This window comes from Piliocolobus tephrosceles, chromosome 7, assembly GCF_002776525.5.
Source record: "Piliocolobus tephrosceles isolate RC106 chromosome 7, ASM277652v3, whole genome shotgun sequence".
In the NCBI taxonomy this organism is placed as follows: domain Eukaryota; kingdom Metazoa; phylum Chordata; class Mammalia; order Primates; family Cercopithecidae; genus Piliocolobus; species Piliocolobus tephrosceles.
Genome location: NC_045440.1, coordinates 17,541,220 through 17,560,525, shown reverse-complemented (window position 1 = coordinate 17,560,525; position 19,306 = coordinate 17,541,220). Strand labels below are relative to the sequence as shown.

The following is a 19,306-nucleotide window of genomic DNA, read 5'->3' as shown; positions in this document are numbered from 1 at the left end:
ACCAGGTCTAAATATTATTTGGGTACATTTGTACAACTCCTGTGTCTGGAAAATGTGTGTTTAAAAATCAAATGAAAGACAGCCAAATAAAGTTTGTGTTACTTCCTTTCATCCTCACAGCAACCCTACATAGACATACTGTTATTATCCTCAAATAATGGGTGAGAAAACTTGCATACCCTGCTTAAGGTCATTCAGGTAGGTCAGGAGAAGCACTGGGATTAGACCCAGGCTGGCTGACCTTAGGGCCCACGCTGTCACCCATTCTGTCAGACAGAACACCTGCCTTGCACTGGCGTACCACACTGTTCAGTGTGCTTCCACTGCATTTTAGAGTTAGTTTTCTCTAAAAAGCAGAGCTAATGTTATCATCATCTCTATTTTATAGATGAGGAAATTAACGCAGAAGAGGCAAGTAACCCAAGCTTGCAGGATTAGCAAATGACACTTGCAGGGTTTTTGTCTCCTATTCTAGGGTTTTGCTTTTTAACCCACCAGGCTCATGGAATTTTTGCGGAATGAACTGAAAATAAAATGGGTCTTTATTTCACAAAGGGGTGTTCATTTCTCACCTTGGCAACTTAAAGAAGATGCATTTTTCACTGGTTACGTATGTGTAGTATGCCCTGATGTGCGGACAGTGCATCATTGACTCTTCCAAACTCTAAGCTTAGCATTCATGCTGCTGAGGACTGAGAAGCTCCTTAATAAGGATCAGAACTATTAGCATTATTCATCTTCACTTCATTATCTTAAATGGCTAACACTTATTAACTAGAGCTTATTATGTGCCACACAGTTCTTCATGCTTTACAAATATTAACAACAAATGACACGCACATACTGAGGCAGGAACAACCCCTAATGATCTGCATTATACATATCAGGGACAGAAGGAGAGAGTCATGTGACTGCCTAAAGCCACATACTTAATTAATGGGGGAACCCAGATTTGAAGCCAGGCACTGTGGCCCCAGGGACATGCTCTTAACCACTACTTACTTTCCCTTGGCATAAAGAAGGTGGCATCACCTGGCTGTGTCAGAAGAAACTGTCAAGAAAGCATGTGATAGTACAGAAATAAAAATTAAGGCATGTGATGGCCATGGTCAGGTGCCCTGTCTCACACCTGTAATCCCAGCTCTTTGGGAGGCTGAGGTGGGAGGATCACTTGAGACCAGGAGTTTGAGACTAGCCTGGGCAACATGGCAAGACCCCATCTCTACAAAGAAAACAACAAAAAATATTAGCTGGGTGTGGTGGCACACACCTGCATTCCCAGCTGCTCAGAAGCCTGAGGTGGGAGAATCACCTGAGCCCAGATAGTCAAGGCTGCAGTGAATTCTGAACACACCACAGCACTCCAACCTGAGTGACAGAGCAAGACGCTGTCTTTTTTTTTTTTTAAAAAGCATGTGATGACAAAAGTTTGAAGACAAACACATGGCTTTTAAAATACTAAATTAAACAGTAGAATCCCTTTTCTATTCAAAATTCCAGGTGAAACCCCCAAAACAGAATCTCTCTTCTTAGGTTCTCACACACCCACTGTACCTGTCCCTCGCCACTGAGGCCCCTTTAGGCAACCTCAGGACTCCAAGAGCACAACAGGGAACTACAAGGGTCCAGTCCTGGGCATGTGTAGTGGGAAGCTTGGGGCTCCTAGGCACAGGCACAGCCACTGCCATCATGTGATAGTGTCAGGATGACGACTCCAGTGCATCATCGGCAAAAACCCAAGTAAGAGCTTGGGGCCAATGGGCTTTTCTGCACATTACTGGCAGACATAGTGACATTTTTGCAGGAAGCCTGCTGCACTGAGTAATTGATGAGAAAAGTCAGGTTCTTCCAGGAAAAAGCCAGCATTGCATAGAATGTTCTGCAGAAAAGCTAACTCTTCCGAAATCCAAATTAATGTGTGTAGTTTTAGCCTCCTTGTTTCATCTTCTCCAGTTGCTTTACAATCTGAACAAATACTAAGCAATTTTATAGGGGGACCATGGAGAATAATTTGGACAATATATGCTTTGCTTTAATAACATTAATGTAGGTGAAGCTTTCATGCCAAAAGGAGCCCTGCCCGGGAATGGACTTCCAGCTGTCCTTCTCCGCCACACACAAGCAGTGATATACTGTTGCTGGCCACAGCCTATCCACTCCATAAAATGTGTGAATCATCCACGTAAATGAGGCAGGATATATATGTCATCTGAGGTTGAAGAACAAAGAGGCTTTGAGAAATCACATAAATAACTCCTTTGTGCTCGGTGAAGACAGAAGCTTGAAAATCCCTTTGTGACAGGTGGGCAGAATATTGATGGCCCCACAATTAAGAAATCTCCATTCTTCAGCAAAATAGTCATAGGACAGATGATCACTGGGAAGCTCCTTAATAAGTCAAGGATCAGAAGTACTGACTCATAGGTCTGCTAAGATGTTAGACTGAAAGAAATTTTGGGAAGCCTCCATGAGCCCTTCTTAATGCAACCTATTGAGTGGCGTATGCTCTGTCTGGGGTGGTATCTGGTCCCTGTTTTGAAGGAGCTGTGCATGACAAACTGTCAGGAGTAGAAGGGAAGTGGGGAGGAGTGGGACACAGGATTCTACCTTAACAACCATCTCTAGGGAACAACAATTCCAGAGAATAACTACCTCCAGGAGGTTCAGAGTGACCCTCTAAAGAGTCAGTGGAATGTATCAAAAAATGGAAGAAATCAAAATAGCTGAAGTGTGGCCAGGCATGGTGGCTCAGGCCTGTAATCCCATCACTTTGGGAGGCCGAGGCGGGTGGATCACTTCAAGTCAGAAGTTCGAGACCAGCCTGACCAACATGGTCTCTACTAAAAATACAAAACTTAGCCAGGCATGGTGGCACATGCCTTGTAATTCCAACTACTCCTGAGGCAGAGGCAGGAGAATCGTCTGAACCTGGGAGGTGGAGGCTACAGTGGGCTGACATCATGTCACTGCACTCCAGTCTGGGTAGTGGAGAAAGAGTCTGTCTCAAAAAAAAAAAAAAAAAAAAACGCTGACGTGTGAACTATATTGCTATCCCACCAAAGTAAAAAGGATGTGCTTGCTAAGTAGCTTAAAATATATATAAAGTACTGGTGGGACCAAATCACCGGGAGGGCAGGTTCAGTTGTATGCCACGACAGCAAGAGACAGCTAAAAGAAACAAATCAAGATGGAGAGATTTCATCAAAAATCTAATTACATCTACATTTGAACAAGAGTGTTCATTGAATTTCAGAGGATTAATGATCAACTATTGATACATAAAGCAAATGTGTGCAATTTTGTTTAAAAATTGTTTATAATTGGAAAGTTTCTAAACCGTAAAGTTGTCTATACACAGATTTCTATCTTTTTACCCATCTTCCCACTCCCAGTCCCTGCCAGCTTCTAAGCTCCAATATATTGCTTTATTTTTAGCAGAAGTAGGAAAATGTTGATAGAATGAGGAAATGAACCCGTGGTGTTCCGGACACAACTTCAGATCTCAATTTTATTTATTCTTTGGCCCTGTCTTGGGGAACTTTAAAAGCATGTTAGTGGGTAAAATGAATTATGTATCTACATACTTTGGAGACTCATAATCTGAAGCCACAATAACTGGGATGACTCTTCAGTCAGCAGGATGTTAAGTTTGGCCAGAAGGACTTTCCTACATTATTTACTTAGTTTACAGATATTACAGACTATAAGGTCTTTCTTAAAGAATGTTGGAATCTGGCTATCAGATGCAAGAACCAAATGAATAAAACAAGCATTGCATTTGAAGGTCAAGACAGTCCCGACCTGAAAAAATGGTCGTTCAAGGACAACGGGATAAGAAGAGATAAAGGATGACAAAATCAGGCAGACTTAAGCAATAGCAATATTTAGAAGATCATAAATCCAGAAAATGGGAGCTATTACTTTAGAAACGCTAAGACTCACCCCCGTCTCTTTGCGTCATCCCTCCCAAACCCAAGCTCAACCTTAACCTGCAATGTCCTGCCAAACTTGCCCAAAAACCTTCCTTCTCTGTTGGTGAGGGTGTTGACCCTCTGTGCTTCCAAATTACTGTTTGCTTCTGAGGTGGCCTCCTAGCTTTTAAAGACAGGCCCCAAATAAACACTTGTAGAAATAACAGCGCAGTTTTTGCAGTAATTACAATCTATTCTATTGAAGTGCTGCTTACTTACACTGTTACTCAAAATGATAGGAAAAGAAAGGTAGGGGAACAGGAAAGATGAACTTAAACTGCACAATTCTGATAAATCAAAATAACGAACACCATGTATTAGGTACTATTCCAAGCACTTTACATAATATTAGCTGATTTACTTTGTAAGAACAACCCTATGACATAGATAGATTAGTATTATCCTCATTTCACAGAGAAGAAAACTCAACTCAAACCTAGGCAATCTAGTCATTACATTTTAAAATCCCTCCCCCTTAACTTTTTCCCCCTTTTGGGAGCCAGACACTAAAGACTAAGACATTCAAAAATAATTGCATATATGGAGAAAATCATAACATGACTATTCATGGCCGTGGAAAGGTACAGGCTCAAAAAGGAGCTGTGAAGACCTTACGTTTGTACCTCAGGCTGATCCTTGACATAGAGAAAGCCTATAACAATAGAAACAAAAAAAATAGTAAGCCTTGGGGAAGAGGAAGAATCAGATTCCCAGAGTTACCACATTACTACATTCAAATACCCAGTTTTTAGCAAAAAATCACAATGCATGAAAATCCAAAGAAAAATATGGCCCATTCAAAGGAAAACAAATCAGAAACTGTCCTGGAATGAAAAAGATCCAATGACAGATCTACTCAAAGACTATGTATGCACAAAATGTAAATATAAAGACAAAACCTAAAAAAAAAAATAAGGAAGAAATCCTAGAGCTGAAAGTATAACTAAAATGAAGAATTCGCTAGAGGAATTCACAGGCAGATTTAAGTGGGCAGATGAAAGAATCACTGAACTTGAAGACAGGACAATGGACATTATCAAGTTTGGGGAACAGAAAGAATAAAATGAAGAAAAGTGAACATAGCCTAAGGCACCTATGGAACGGCATCAAATGACCCAATATATGTTTTGTGGAACTATCAAAAGGAGAAGGGGGCAGAGAGAATATTTGAAGAAATAATGAAAACTCCCCAAATTTGATGAAAGACATTAATATAAACATCCAAGAAATTCAATGAAATCCAAGTGAGATGAACTTAGACCCACAATGAGACACGGTACAATCAAACTGTCAAAAGACAAAGATTGGCCAGATGTAGTGGCATGTGCCTGTAGTCCCAGCTACTTGACAGGAGTGAACCAAGAAGACTGCTTGAACCTGGGAGGTCGAGGCTGTAGTGAGCCGAGATCACGCCACTGTACTATAGCCAGGGTTACAGAGTGAGACTCTGTCTCAAAAAAAAAAAAAAGAATCTTCAAAGCAGCAAGAGAGAAGCAACTCATCACATACAAGGGATGGTCAATAAGATTATTCTCAGATTTCTCATCACTAGTTTTGGAGAACAGAAAGCAGTGAGCCAATAAAGACACTCCTCAACCTACCTTATGATGGGGGGGTTACATCCTTATAAACCCAGCATAAGTTGAGAATATTGTCAGTCAAAAATTCACTTAATACATCTAACTTACTGAACATCATAACTTAGCCTAGCCTACCTTAAACATGGTCAGAATATTTACCCTACAGTGTGGCAAAATCATCTAACACAAAAACCATTTTTAAAGTGAATATCCCATGTAATTTATTGAATATTGTACTGAAAGTGAAAACCAGAATGGTTGAACAGGTACTTGAAGTATGGTGTTTACTGAATGTGTATCACGTTCACACCATCATAAGGTAAAAAAATCATAAGTCAAACAAACCATTGTAAGTTTAGGACTATCTGCATATTCAAAATACTAAAAGAAAAAACAACTGTCAATCAAGAATCCTACTGATTCTTGATTCTTTCGGCCAATCCTGGAAAAGTTGTCCTTTAAAAGTGGGAGACAAATTGAGACATTCCTGGATAAACAAAAGCTAAGGAAGTTTGTTACCAGTAAACCTGCCATGCAAGAAATGTCCAAGGATGCTACATGGTGAAATGAAAGGATGCAGACGGTAACTCAAAGCCAAATGAAGAAACAAGTAACTCAATGAAGGTAAACACATAGGCAATTATAAAAGATAGTATTAGAGTAACATGGTTATTATAAAAATTAATCCAGCAGCATATCAACAGGATCATATACCATACCAAGTAGGATTTATTCCTGGAATGCAAGATGGTACAATATATGAAAATTGATCAGTGTAATACACCATATTAACAGAATAAACGAAAAAAATACATGCTCATCTCAGTGCAGAAAAAGCATCTGACAACATGCAATACCCTATCATGATAAAAACTCAACAAACTAGGAAGAGAAGGAAACTACCTCAACATAGTAAAGGCCATGTATGAAAAACCCACAGCAAACATCATAGTTAGTATTGAATGACATTTCTTCTAAGATCAGGAATAAGGCAGGGATGCCCACTTTCGCCATTTCTATTCAATTATTCCTGGAAGTTCTAGCTACAGCAGTTAGATAAAATAAATAAAAGGTATCCAAATTAGAAAAGAAGTAGTAAAATTATCTCTGTTGTCAGATCATACAATCATCTATGTAGAAAACCAGAAAGATTCCACAAAAAACTGTTAAAACTAATAAATGAATTAAGTAAAGTGGCAGGATACACAGTCAATACACAAAAAATCAGTTGCGTTTCTATACACTGGCAATAAACACTCTGAGAAGGAAATTACAAATCAAATTCCATTTACACTATCATCAAAAAGAATACTTAGGCCGGGCGCGGTGGCTCACGCCTGTAATCCCAGCACTTTGGGAGGCCGAGATGGGCGGATCACGAGGTCAGGAGATCGAGTCCACCCTGGCTAACATGGTGAAACCCCATCTCTACTAAAAATACAAAAAATTAGCAGGGCTCGGTGGCAGGCGCCTGTAGTCCCAGCTACACGGGAGGCTGAGGCAGGAGAATGGCATGAACCCGGGAGGCAGAGCTTGCAGTGAGTGGAGATCACGCCACTGCACTCTAGCCTGGGTGACAGAGGGAAACTCCGTCTCAAAAAAAAAAAAAAAGAATACTTAGAATTAACCAAGGAAGTGAAAGACTTATACAATGAAAACTGCAAAACACTGATGACTGGGCACAGTGGCTCATGCTTGTAATCCCAGAAGTTTGGGAGGCTGAAGCAGGTGGATCACTTGAGGTCAGGAGTTCGATAACAGCCTGGCCAACATAGTGAAACCCTGTCTCTACTAAACATACAAAAATTAGCCAGACATGGTGGTGCATGCCTGTAATCCCAGCTACTTGGGAGGCTGAGATGGGAGAATCACTTGAATCTGAACAGCAGAGGTTGCAGTGAGCAGAGATCACACCAGTGCACTTCAGCATTTCAGCCCAGGCACCAGAGCAAGACTCTGTCTAAAAAAAAAAAAAAAACAACAACAACAAAAAACCAACTACAAAACATTGCTGAGATAAAGAAGACATAAGTAAATAAAAACACATCCCATGTTCATGGATCAGAAGACTTAAGATAACAATACTTCAAAATGATATACAGATTCAGTGTAATCCCTACCAAAATCTCAATGACATTTTTTGTAGAAGTAGAAAAACCCATCTAAAAATTCATGTGGAATCTTGAGACCCCAAATAATCAAAACAATCTTGAAAATAGAAGAAAAAACTAGAAGACTCACACATAGTCATTTCAAAACTTAACAAAATGCTATAGTAATCAAAACAACATGGTACCAGCATATACACAGACTTATAGACCAAGAGATTATAATAAAAAACCCAGAAGTAAAAATGCTTAGATGTGGTCAAAAGAATTTTGACAAAGGGGCCAACACCATTCAATAGGGAAGGAGCACTCATTTCAACAAACGGTGCTGGTAAAATTGGATAACCATGTGTGAAAGAATGAAGTTGGACCCTTATCTAACACCATATATAAAAAGTAACTCAAAAGGGATCAAAGACTTAAATGTAAGACCTAAAGCTGGAACACTTTCAGAAGAAGACAGAGGGTCAAATCTTCACAACATTGGATTTGGCAGTGATTTCTTACATACGACACCAAAGGCACCAGCAACACAAGAAAAAAATAGGCACATTGAACTTCATAAAAATTAAAGCATTTTATACATCAAAAGACACTCTCAACAGATTAAAAAGGCAACCCATAAAACAGGCAAAAATATTTTTAAATTCGATATCTAATAAAGGATTGATACCCAGAATATACTGTATAGAGAACTCTTACAATTCAACAAGAACCCAATCCAAAACTGGGCAAAGAGTTCAAGTAAACATTTTTCAAAGAAGATATACACATGGCCAATAAGCAAATGAAAAGGTGCTTAACATTACTAGTCATTAGGGAAATGTAAATCAAAACCATGACGACATATGACCTCCCATCCTCTAGGATAGTTGCTATGAAATAAAGAAAAAAGAAAGAAAACAGTCATAGTGACTCATGCCTGTAATCTCAGTTCTTTGGGAGGCTGAGGAGGGAGGACTGCTTGAGGCCAGGCATTTCAGACCAGCCTGAGCAACAGTGAGGTCCTGTCTCTACAAACAATTAAAAAATTAGCCAGACATGGTACTGCAGGTTTGTAGTTCCAGCTGCTCAGGAGGCTGAGGTGGGAAGATCACTTGAGCCTAGGAGTTCGAGTCTGCAGTGAGCTATAATTGTGCCACTGTGCTCCAGCCTAGGCAACAGACAAAGACCTTGTCTCTTAAAAGGCTCACGCCTACAATCACAGCACTTTGGGAGGCCGAGGTGGGTGGCTCACTTGAGGTCAGGAGTTTGAGACCAGCCTGACCAACAGGGCAAAACCCCATCTCAACTAAAAATACAAAAATTAGCTGGATGTGGTGGTGCACACTTGTAATTAATTACAGCTACTCGGGAGGCTGAGGCAGGAGAATTGCTTGAACCCAGGAGGCAGAGGTTACAGTGAGCTGAGATCACGCCATTGCACTCCAGCCTGGGCAACAGAGTGATACTCTGTCTCAATAATAGTAATAATAATAAAAACAAATCTCATCCAAAAAATTCTTCCCAGAAACATCCAGAATAATTTTTGGCCAAGTATCTGGGACCATGGCCCAGTCAAGTCGATCCATAAAATTAACTGTGCTAGTCTGCTTGCAATAGACAACATTGAGTTGAGCAGTTAGTTGTCTCCTTAATGAAGCTAGATTTAAGTTCTCAGTGTAATCAGGCAAAATAATCTCAGAAATCCTCAAAACCACAGGCATGAAAGAGATCATACAAATTTTAATTTTTTCCCTTTTCTTCATTAAAAATGATTTTTCTTATGAAATATTTTAAACACAAAGAAAGTACCAAGAAAAATACAACAGCAGTGATGTAACAAATGTTATATCTATTCTCCAGGTACAATGAATATTAACAGCCATATTTACTTCATATCTGTTTTTCTTAAGAAATAAAACTTGCCAGGGCAGGTGTGGTGGCTCATACCTGTAATCCCAGTGCTTTTGAGAGGCTGAGGCAGGCAGATCACTTGAGGTCAGGAGTTTGAGACCAGCCTGGCTAACAAGGCAAAACCCCGTCTCTATTAAAAATACAAAAATTATCTGGATGTGCTGGCAGGCACCTGTAGTTCTAGCTACTTGGGAGACTGAGGCAGGAGAATCATTTGAATCCAGGAGACAGAGCTGGCAATGAGCCTAGATGGCGCTACTGTACTCCAGCCTGGGCTGGGCAGCAGAGTAAGACTCCATCTCCAAAAAAAAAGAAAAGAAAATCCTGCCATATAGAATTAAGGCCCCCTTTGTTACTTTTTGATCCCATTTCCTCTCTTTGTCTCCTTCTCCAAAGGTGAACCTCTCTTCTGACGCTGTGATTTCCATCTATATTTTATGCTGTAAACATTTTTATTGTAATGAAAATATACAATATTGTGCTTAACATTTAAATGGGATCACGTTACATGTAATGTTTTTTTCCAACGTTGTTATTGGGATTTGTCCTTGCTTATACATATAGACAGGCTCATTCATTTTACCTATCATGCGGTGTTTTATTATATATATATATATATAATATATGTATACACACATATGATGCACATGTATCATTATTCATCTCTTCTACATTTGCTGTAACATTTTTGCTATTACAGAAAATGATGTGGTGTACACCCTTGAACATGTCTCGCTGTAAACATGATCATTTCTTCAGAGTATATATCTAGAGGCCGAATTACTAGGAGGTAGGATATGTGCATCTTTAATTATACTGCATATTGCTAAATGCCCATGAAACTGATTATACCAGTATATACTCCTACCAGCTGCACTTGAGAATTTGTTTCCCTGTGTACTTGCCAGTTCTTGATACTGCCAGATTTTGATTTTCCATTCCTCTTATGGGTGCACAGTGGAATCTTATTTTAATTTGTACTAATTTATAGTGAGAGTGAGCTCATATTTTACTGGCTGGATAAGTAGGTCTTCTGTAATTACTTACACAGGTCTTTTGACCATTTTTCTAGTGAACTGATTTTTTTATATTGACCTGTAGCATTTTATGTATTGTAGATACTGATCCTTTGTCAATCATATGAGTTACATATATATTCTCCTAGTTTGTGACCTGTCTTTTGACACATTTTAAGGGAGAGGAGTTTTTCATTTCAATGAGGTTAAATTTAGCTATTTTTCCTTTATGGTTTTTGCTTGTTGTGTCATGCACAATCCACCCATAATTTATTTTTGCATATAATATGAGACATGGCGACTTTATTATGTAAAAGTATGTACTATATAAAATTTACCACCTTAACCATTTTGTTGTTGTTTTGAGACAGAGTCTCACTCTTGTTGCCCAGGCTGGAGTGCAGTGGCATGATCTTGGGCATACCGTAACCTCTGCCTCCCAGGTTCAAGCAATTCTCCTGCCTCAGCCTCCTGAGTAGCTGGGATTACAGGCACTTGCCACCAAGACTGGCTAATTTTCATATTTTTAGTAGAGATGGAGTTTCATCATGTTGGCCAGGCTGGTCCTGAACTCCTGACCTCAGGTGATCCACCCGCCTCGGCCTCCCAAAGTGCTGGGACAACCATTTTTAAGTGTACTATTCACTGTTAAATGCATCCATAGTATTGTACAATTGGCCACTTGTGGTGGCTCCCACCTATAATCCCAGCACATTGGGTGGCCAAGGCAGGTGGATCCCTTGAGCCTAGGGGTTTGAGACTAACAACTCAAACCTGGCAAACTCCATCTCTACAAAAAAAAAATACAAAAAAATTTGCCACGCATGGTGGTGCATGCCTATAGTCCGAGCTGCCTGGGAGGCTAATGCAGGACGACAGCTTGAGTCTAGGAGGCAGAGGTTGTAGTGAGCCAAGATCACACCATGCACTCTAGCCTGGAAGACAGTGCCAGACCCTGCTTCAAAAAAAAAAAAAAAAAGTTGTGCAGCTATTATCACCATCCATCTGTAGAAGTCTTTTCACCTTGTACAACTGAAACTAGCCATTTAATAATGCTCCATTCACCGCCAACCCCCAGCCCCTGACGACTACCACGTGCTTTCTTTCTCTGTGATTTTGACTATTCTAAATACCTCATATAAGTAGAATTGTGCAGTATTTGTCTTTTTGTGACTGGTTTATTCCATTTAGTATCATGCCCTCAGGATTTATTCATGTTGTCATGTATGTCAGAATTTCCTTCCTTTTTGAAGTAGAATAATATTCCATTCTATGGATGGACCACATTTTGCTTACCCATTATCTGTTGCTTTCATGTTTCAGGTACTGTGAATAGTGCTGCTGAGAACACAGGTGTAGACACATCTCTTGGAGAGTCTGCTTTCAGTTCTTTTGGGTATTTACCCAATGGAATTGGAATTTCAGGACTGTAGGGTAATTCTGTGATTTTACTTTGTAGAAACTGGCCATACTGTTTTCCATGGTGGCTATGCTATACTATTTTACCTTCCCACCAACAGTGGCTATGATATACTATTTTACCTTTCCACCAACAGTGCACAAGAATTTCAATTCCTCCCCATCCTTGCCAGCACTTGTTATTTTTCTTTTTCTTTTCTTTTTTTTTTTTTCTTAAAGGTCTTAAAGGTCTTTTCTTTTAAGAGACAAGGTCTTTGTCTGTTGCCTAGGCTGGAGCACAGTGGCACAATTATAGCTCACTGCAGTCTCGAACTCCTAGGCTCAAGTGATCTTCCCACCTCAGCCTCCTGAGCAGCTGGAACTATCAGCCTGCAGTACCATGTCTGGGTAATTTTTTAATTTTAACCTGGCCTTGGATGAGATTTAAATGGGAGGACTTGGAGTAAAGCAGATTACCCTCCATAATGTGTGTGGGTTTTGTCCAGTCAGTTGAAGGACTTCCTATGACAAAGGCTGACCTCCTCTGAGCAGGAAGGGACGCTGCCAGCAGGAGGCATGTGGATGGAAAAGGCCACTCACTCCTCCCCACATGTCCAGCCTTCCCTCCTACCCTGTCAGATTTGGGACTTACCAAGCCTCTATAATCACGCGAGTCAATTCCTTAAGAAGTCAGCCAAAGGAAGGCATGCAGGAAAAACAACTGCTAGAACCCTAAGGTAGGGACAAGTGTGGTGTGTCTGAGGGATGGAAGGGAGGCCTGGAGAGGTGACCAAGGCAGGGACAGTGGCTTGAGATGGGTCTGGAGCAACAGACAGAGGAAGATCAAGTAAGCATTGTGGATCACAGGGAGGAGTTTGGAACTTTTTCATTGTAAATCTTCAATTTACAATTGTGTAAGTTTATGGGATACCAGGTGATGTTATGATTTATGAACCCAATGTGGAATAATTAAATCAAACTGATTAACACATCCATCACCTAAAATACTTAGCATTTTTTTTTTCTGGTAAGAACATTCGAAATTTACTTTTGGCACTTTTGAAACATACAATACTCTATTAACTACATTTATCACGCTGTGAAATAGAACGCTCTGTTCTCTTCTGTGCTTCCCTAACCCTCCCCATCCCCTATGTTCCTTCTCTCCATTGATAGCCCAGCCACCTTCCTCCCCGTCACAAAAGCCAGAAATCCAATAGTCTTCAATCCCTTTGTCCTCTCCTACTCACTCCCATCCTCACCTCGAGCTTAATTGAGAGAAAAAGATGAAAGTATAAAACTTTGTGGGATGAAAAATTAGGCAACCAAAATAGCATCTTACGAAGGGTAATTCATGGTGGATGTGACAAAGGAAAGAAGATAATAAACCTACAAAGGGCTACCATTTTAATATTTCAGAATAGGTTTCCTAGTGATAATTATATTTCAAGGAGATAAGATGTGATGCATATTCTCTTTATCCTGAAAATGTGAAATGTATCTTCTTGAAACTGAAAATAGAGATGTATACTGACTATGTGGCTATCTCCTGGTTATTAATTGTACAATTTTTTTATTTTGCTTATGAGTCTGAAAAATATGTGTATAAGTGAAAATTAATCGAAAATAAGCACACCTGAATGAGTTACTTTATGTAAAACTCAAGAGTCATATTTTTTAACCAAAGCTCCAACTCGATTTTTAGTCTGTCTTCCTAGCTTTCAGCCTTTCAAACAGAACTGCCTGTTCAAGTCCCAGGGTTTTTAATAACAACTGACATTTTCCATTTCTTACTCCCTGCTGTTAAAAAAACTACCAATCTTATAATCAGAGATGACAGCCTCTTCTGTCCAAAGACACAGAAACTACAAAGTGGCTGATTTCCTCAGTGCTTATTTTAAAAACGAAAGCAAGGCATTATCAGACAGCTGAGACAGCCACGGCTAATGCATAATTGCCCCACGTTCCTTCTGTTCATCTTTGACACCATCATCTCTTCCCCAGTGTCTTAAAGCAGAAAGGAAGGAGGCTTGCAACTTCATCCTGGGAAGGAGAAGGGACTCCTCTGGGATGGACACTTAACGAAGTCTGAATGGCCAAAGAACAAATACTTCCAAGAGAAGCCAGACAGTTCCGCTGTGACGGCACACAGACAGTTCCGCTGTGACGGCACACAGACAGTTCCGATGTGACATTCTGACCGCACAAGCCGCCCTTTCGGAGAAAGCCTATCACAAATAACTATTCCTTTTAGAAAGTTTCCCATGCTATGTGTTTGGGAGTTTACTTTTTGTGGTATATTTATGTGTGAGATGATGCTACTTCAAGGAAAGATGTCTTAAACATAATTCAAACCAAGACATCCTGAGGACAAACAGACTCTGGGAGGGGACCGTATTTTTGTTTTGAAGCACCTTTTGTTGTCCATATAGCCAATTAGTCCAATTCAACCATGGACCCTATGGAAGTCAACTGAGGCGAGAAGCCACTCACTTTTCTTGAGATCCAAGCAACAGAGAGGTCTGTGAAGTATCCGCTGGGTGGAACAGGGGCTTGAATCAGGTCTCTTGAGTCAAATACAGAAAATGTTTACTAACTGATATCTGCTCAGGATCCAACCACCTGTGTTGCACACTCAACTACATACTGGAAACAAGGGGTCAAAGCCAGTTTTCACTTACAAGATCACAAAGTTCAACTCCTTCATTTAACAGACAGGGAAAATGAGACTTAGATAAATTGGTTTCCTACAGAAAAAAACAATGATTTGTTCAAGGTTGCTCAGCCAGCGTCCTATCCAGCACCTGCCCACCCCCATAACTGTGTCTCCCTCAGTGGAAGGAAAATGTGGCCATTTGATGGAAGTTGCAATCAAACAACCGAGTGGTAAGTCACCAGGAATACCACTTTTCCCTCCCGCCCTGTGGCTTTTATTTGTGGCTATAAATCTATCCCACAGTCAATACAGTGCCCATGAATGCTGACTGCCTTCTAAACAGTCATGAGAATGCAGCTTACTGAGGCGTCTTTGAAACACTGCTTTGTGAAAATAATCTGAAAGACTCTTTTTGGGCAGCACCAATAAATGGAAGCTTTTATTCTGTCTTCCTGGTGGATTAGCACAGCTTCATCCGCCCTGAGAGGAAACACCATTGAGGAAATCTCTGCACTCACCATGGAACCAGGGGGCTATGGTGTCTGAAGTTTTCTGGTAGCCTGCTCGAAGCGGTAGCTGCTCCTCTTTAAACCACCGGATGATGTCCTCTTGGGCAGAGCTGGATACTGTCCTCACCACTCCCTGATTTCTGTTATTTATAAAAGTTTTTCAGGTTAGATTTAACTAATTTGAAAATAATGCCCTCAAAAGTCATATATACGTACACACACACACATAGATATGCATATATATACGTGCATGTCTACAGACACCAGAGGTGCTTTATACATACAAATATATATACATGCAAATGTATCTACGTATGTGTGTGTGTGTGTGTAGAGAGAGAGAGAATAGGAGGGAGAGAAAATCAGAGGGAGAGATAATTATTTAACTAATTTGAAAATAATGCCCTCAAAAGTCATATATACGTACACACACACACATAGATATGCATATATATACGTGCATGTCTACAGACACCAGAGGTGCTTTATACATACAAATGTATCTACGTGTGTGTGTGTTTGTCTGTGGAGAGAGAGAGAGAATAGGAGGGAGAGAAAATCAGAGGGAGAGATAATTACATACATTTCAAGATCTAATTCAATGACCTCAGCTAACAGGAGGCTGGACCCCCTACACACCACCATTATACACCTCCTCAGGGGCAGAAGAGGAAAGAATATAAATCTGTCACTTGTCCTTCCAGTCTTAAAGGGCTAGTTATGGGAATGATTCACTGCTGTGTTAACACATAGATTTAAATTCATTTGTAGAGGAGTTAGAAGCTTCATTAACTTTCAATTAACATCTGAAAAAATAAGCATTAAAAAGTAAAATACACTTTTACCCCAGCACATTTTCCTGGAAAGCATATATTTGCCAACAAAAGAAATCAAATGCAGTACGACAGATTTCTTTCCTAATATTTGCATTATTTTATTTACTCTTCTTTCTCTTTCCACTAACCTCCCTGACTTGCTTTCTCCTTTTCCACTCTTTGATGACATTTAGTTCTGCTAAAAAAAAAATAAAGAAATATAAAGTAAAAGGAAGAAGAGTATTTGAAGTTTGGTAAGACAAAGATACAGGCAGCAGAATCATTCTGAAACAGATTCAGTAGCAGAACTTAATTTCTAGGATGTAAGTCAATTTCTACTACAAAGAGTAACCTTGCAATGTAATAAACAGACTTCCAAGTCCTACTCAACAGCCTACTAATTTTGAGCAAAATTCAATTTAAACACAACACAACCACCACTGCAGTCAGTGAACTATCCTGTCTGTAGAGGCACCTGCTAGGAGACAAGCATCTATTTGAGCCAATGAGATGGGCTCTCCAGCCACCTTCCATAAACAGATACTGAGGGGGTCCAGTATCAGCTCCATCCCTCCCACTGAAGTCAAGGAACTACCCATTCCCTGCAGGGATCCACTAGGAGACACACTTGTCTGGGTCATTAAAACAGTCTTCTGTACTGGAGTCCCTGACCAGCTTCCCCACACAGCCCTTGTACCCTCCTTGAGTTCTTCCTCAGGTCCATCAAGGAGGGAGAACTGTGTAAATCATAGAGCCCTTGGGAGACTGGCAGCAAGCCTGGGCTTCGAGCGCCCTCTAGTGCTGAGATGGCTGCATTGGTCACAGGCTCAGGAAACATCAGTCGGCTTAGAATTTCTGGAAGGGCCTCTGTAAGACAGGCACAAATAAAGCCAGGCTGTGGAGAGTGGAATAAAAGCCTAATCCTTAAATGTGCAGATATTGTCACACATACACAAGCATCAAGAAGATTCAAGAAAATATGACCTCACCAAGTGTAGAAAATAAGATATCAGAGGTTGAGCCTAAAGTCATAGAGATGTGTGATCTCTAAAACAATTCAAAATAGCTGTTTTAAGGAAGCTTAACAAACTTCAAGAAAGAACAGAGAGTCAATTCAAAAATGTATCAGGGAAATTTAGCAGAAAGACTGAAGTAATTTTAAAAAATCAAATCCTGGAGCTGAAAAAGGCAATAAATAAAATGAAAAATGCAAGAGAGGGTTTCAACAGCACACCTGATCAAATGGAAGAAATAATTAATGACCCAGAAGACAGGCTATTTGAAAATACACAGATCATAGAAAAGAATGACATGAAGAAAGCTTCCGGGGTCTGTGGGACAACATCAAAAGAGCAAATATTGGAGTTATTAAAGAGGGAATTCAGGAAGACAAAGGCATTAAAAGCTTATTCAGAGAAATAACAGAACACTTTCCAAACCTGGAAAAAAATAGCCAAGTATAAGAAGGTCAAAGGTCACCAATCAGATTCAACCTACATAGGAATACCCTGAGACATACTATAATAAAACCCTCAGAGTGCAAAGACAAATACAGGATCCTAAAAGCAGCTAAAGAAACAAATAACATATAAGACAGATCCAATATACTTGATAGCAAACTTCTCAGAAGAAACCTTACAGGCCAGAAAGAAGTGAGATGATACATGCTGAGCAGTGAAGGAAAAAAAAAATGCAACCAAGAATACTGCACACAGCAAAGTATTCCTTCAGAAAACGAGAGATAAAGATTGTTCCAGACAAACAGAAGCTTAGGGAATTTACCACTACCAGACATGTCCTATAAGAAATGCTAAAAAATAGTTCTTCAAACATAAACAGGATGCTACCATGATTTTTGTTCTAATACTATCATCATGATGTGTAAACCACTTATATCTTCAATGAGACTAAAAAGTGAACTACCAAAAATAACTTCAATAATTTCAGATACGTAATATAAAAATGTAAATCATCACATCAAAAATACAAAATGCAAGGAGAGAATGGAGGTAAAGTATACAGTGTTTTTGTTTCTTTCCTTCACAAAGTTAAGTCTGTAAGTCTCTAAAATAACTTGTTATAACTATAGGATGTTTTCTGTAAGTCTTATAGTAACCACAAAGCAAAAACCTGTAACAGATACACCAGAAATAAAAAGCAAGGGACCAAAACGTACTACTAGAGAAAAATGCCTAACAGCAAAGACCATAAAAGAATAAAGGATCTACAGAATAACTAGAAAATAAGAAAGAAAATAGCAAGAGTAAACCCTTATGCATCAATAATTACCTTGAATATCAGTGGATAAATTCTCCAATTAAAAGGCATAGAGTGGCTAGATAAAAATAAAACAAGACTAAATTATATGTTGTCTACAAGGGGTTAACTTCACCTATAAGGACATGCATAGTCCAAAAGGGAAAGAATGGGGAAAAAAAGGTTGTGTGCAAATGGAAACCAAAAGACAACAGGAGTAGCTATATTTATATCATATAAAATAGACCTGAAGCTGAAAACTGTAAGAAGAGACAAAAAAGGCCAGTATACAATGATAAAGAGTTCAATACAGCAAGAACAGTTATAAATATATATGTACTCAATTAACATAGAAGCACTTAAATTTAGAAAGTAGATATTAATAGACCTAAATTGGGAGGAAGACTGCAATACAACAATAGTAGAGGACTTCAACACCCCACTTTCAACAATGAACAGATCATACCAACAGAAAATCAACAATTAAACCACACTCTAGAAGGTGCCTAACAGACATTTACAGACTATTCTGTCAACCAGCTGCAGAATACACAGTATCTCAACAGCAAGTAGAATACTCTCCAGGAATATGTTAGGCCATAAAACAATTCTTAAATTGTTTTAAGTTAAAACTTACAAAGAAATCAGTAATAGGAGGAAAACTAGAAACAAATATGTGGAAATTAAACATGCTCCTGAACAACCAATGGGTCAATAAATAAATTTCAAAAACCAATGAAATGGAATGAAATGAGACGAATGAAAATGGAAACAACATACCAAATCCTATGGGATACAGCAAAAGCAGTTCTACGAGTGATGTTTATTCCAATAAACACACACATCAAAAAAGTAGAAAGATCTCAAATAAGTATTTATTGTCGAACCACAAGAACTAGAAAAACAAGAACAAACTTGACACAACATTGGTTGAAGGAAATATAATAAAGGTCAGAGCAAAAATAGATAAAATAGAGACTAAAGAACCATAAGAAATACACATGAAATGAAGAGTTGGTTTCAATCGACAAACATTTAGCTACGCAAAGAAAAAGAGATGACTCAAAATCAGAGATGAAAAAGGACACATCACAACTGATA

General features: G+C 39.3%; 1 protein-coding gene across 5 annotated transcripts in view; it reads right to left on the bottom strand.

Annotated features, from left to right (window-relative positions):
- SH2D4A (SH2 domain containing 4A) overlaps nt 1-19,306 on the bottom strand; it is an 82,228-nt gene that overhangs the window by 7,189 nt on the left and 55,733 nt on the right. For all 5 annotated transcript variants that reach the window (XM_026453901.1, XM_023216851.1, XM_023216849.2 and 2 more), the window contains one exon: nt 15,144-15,274. In XM_026453901.1, coding sequence (XP_026309686.1) covers nt 15,144-15,274 — 131 coding nt within the window. The remainder of the gene's footprint in view (nt 1-15,143; nt 15,275-19,306) is intronic.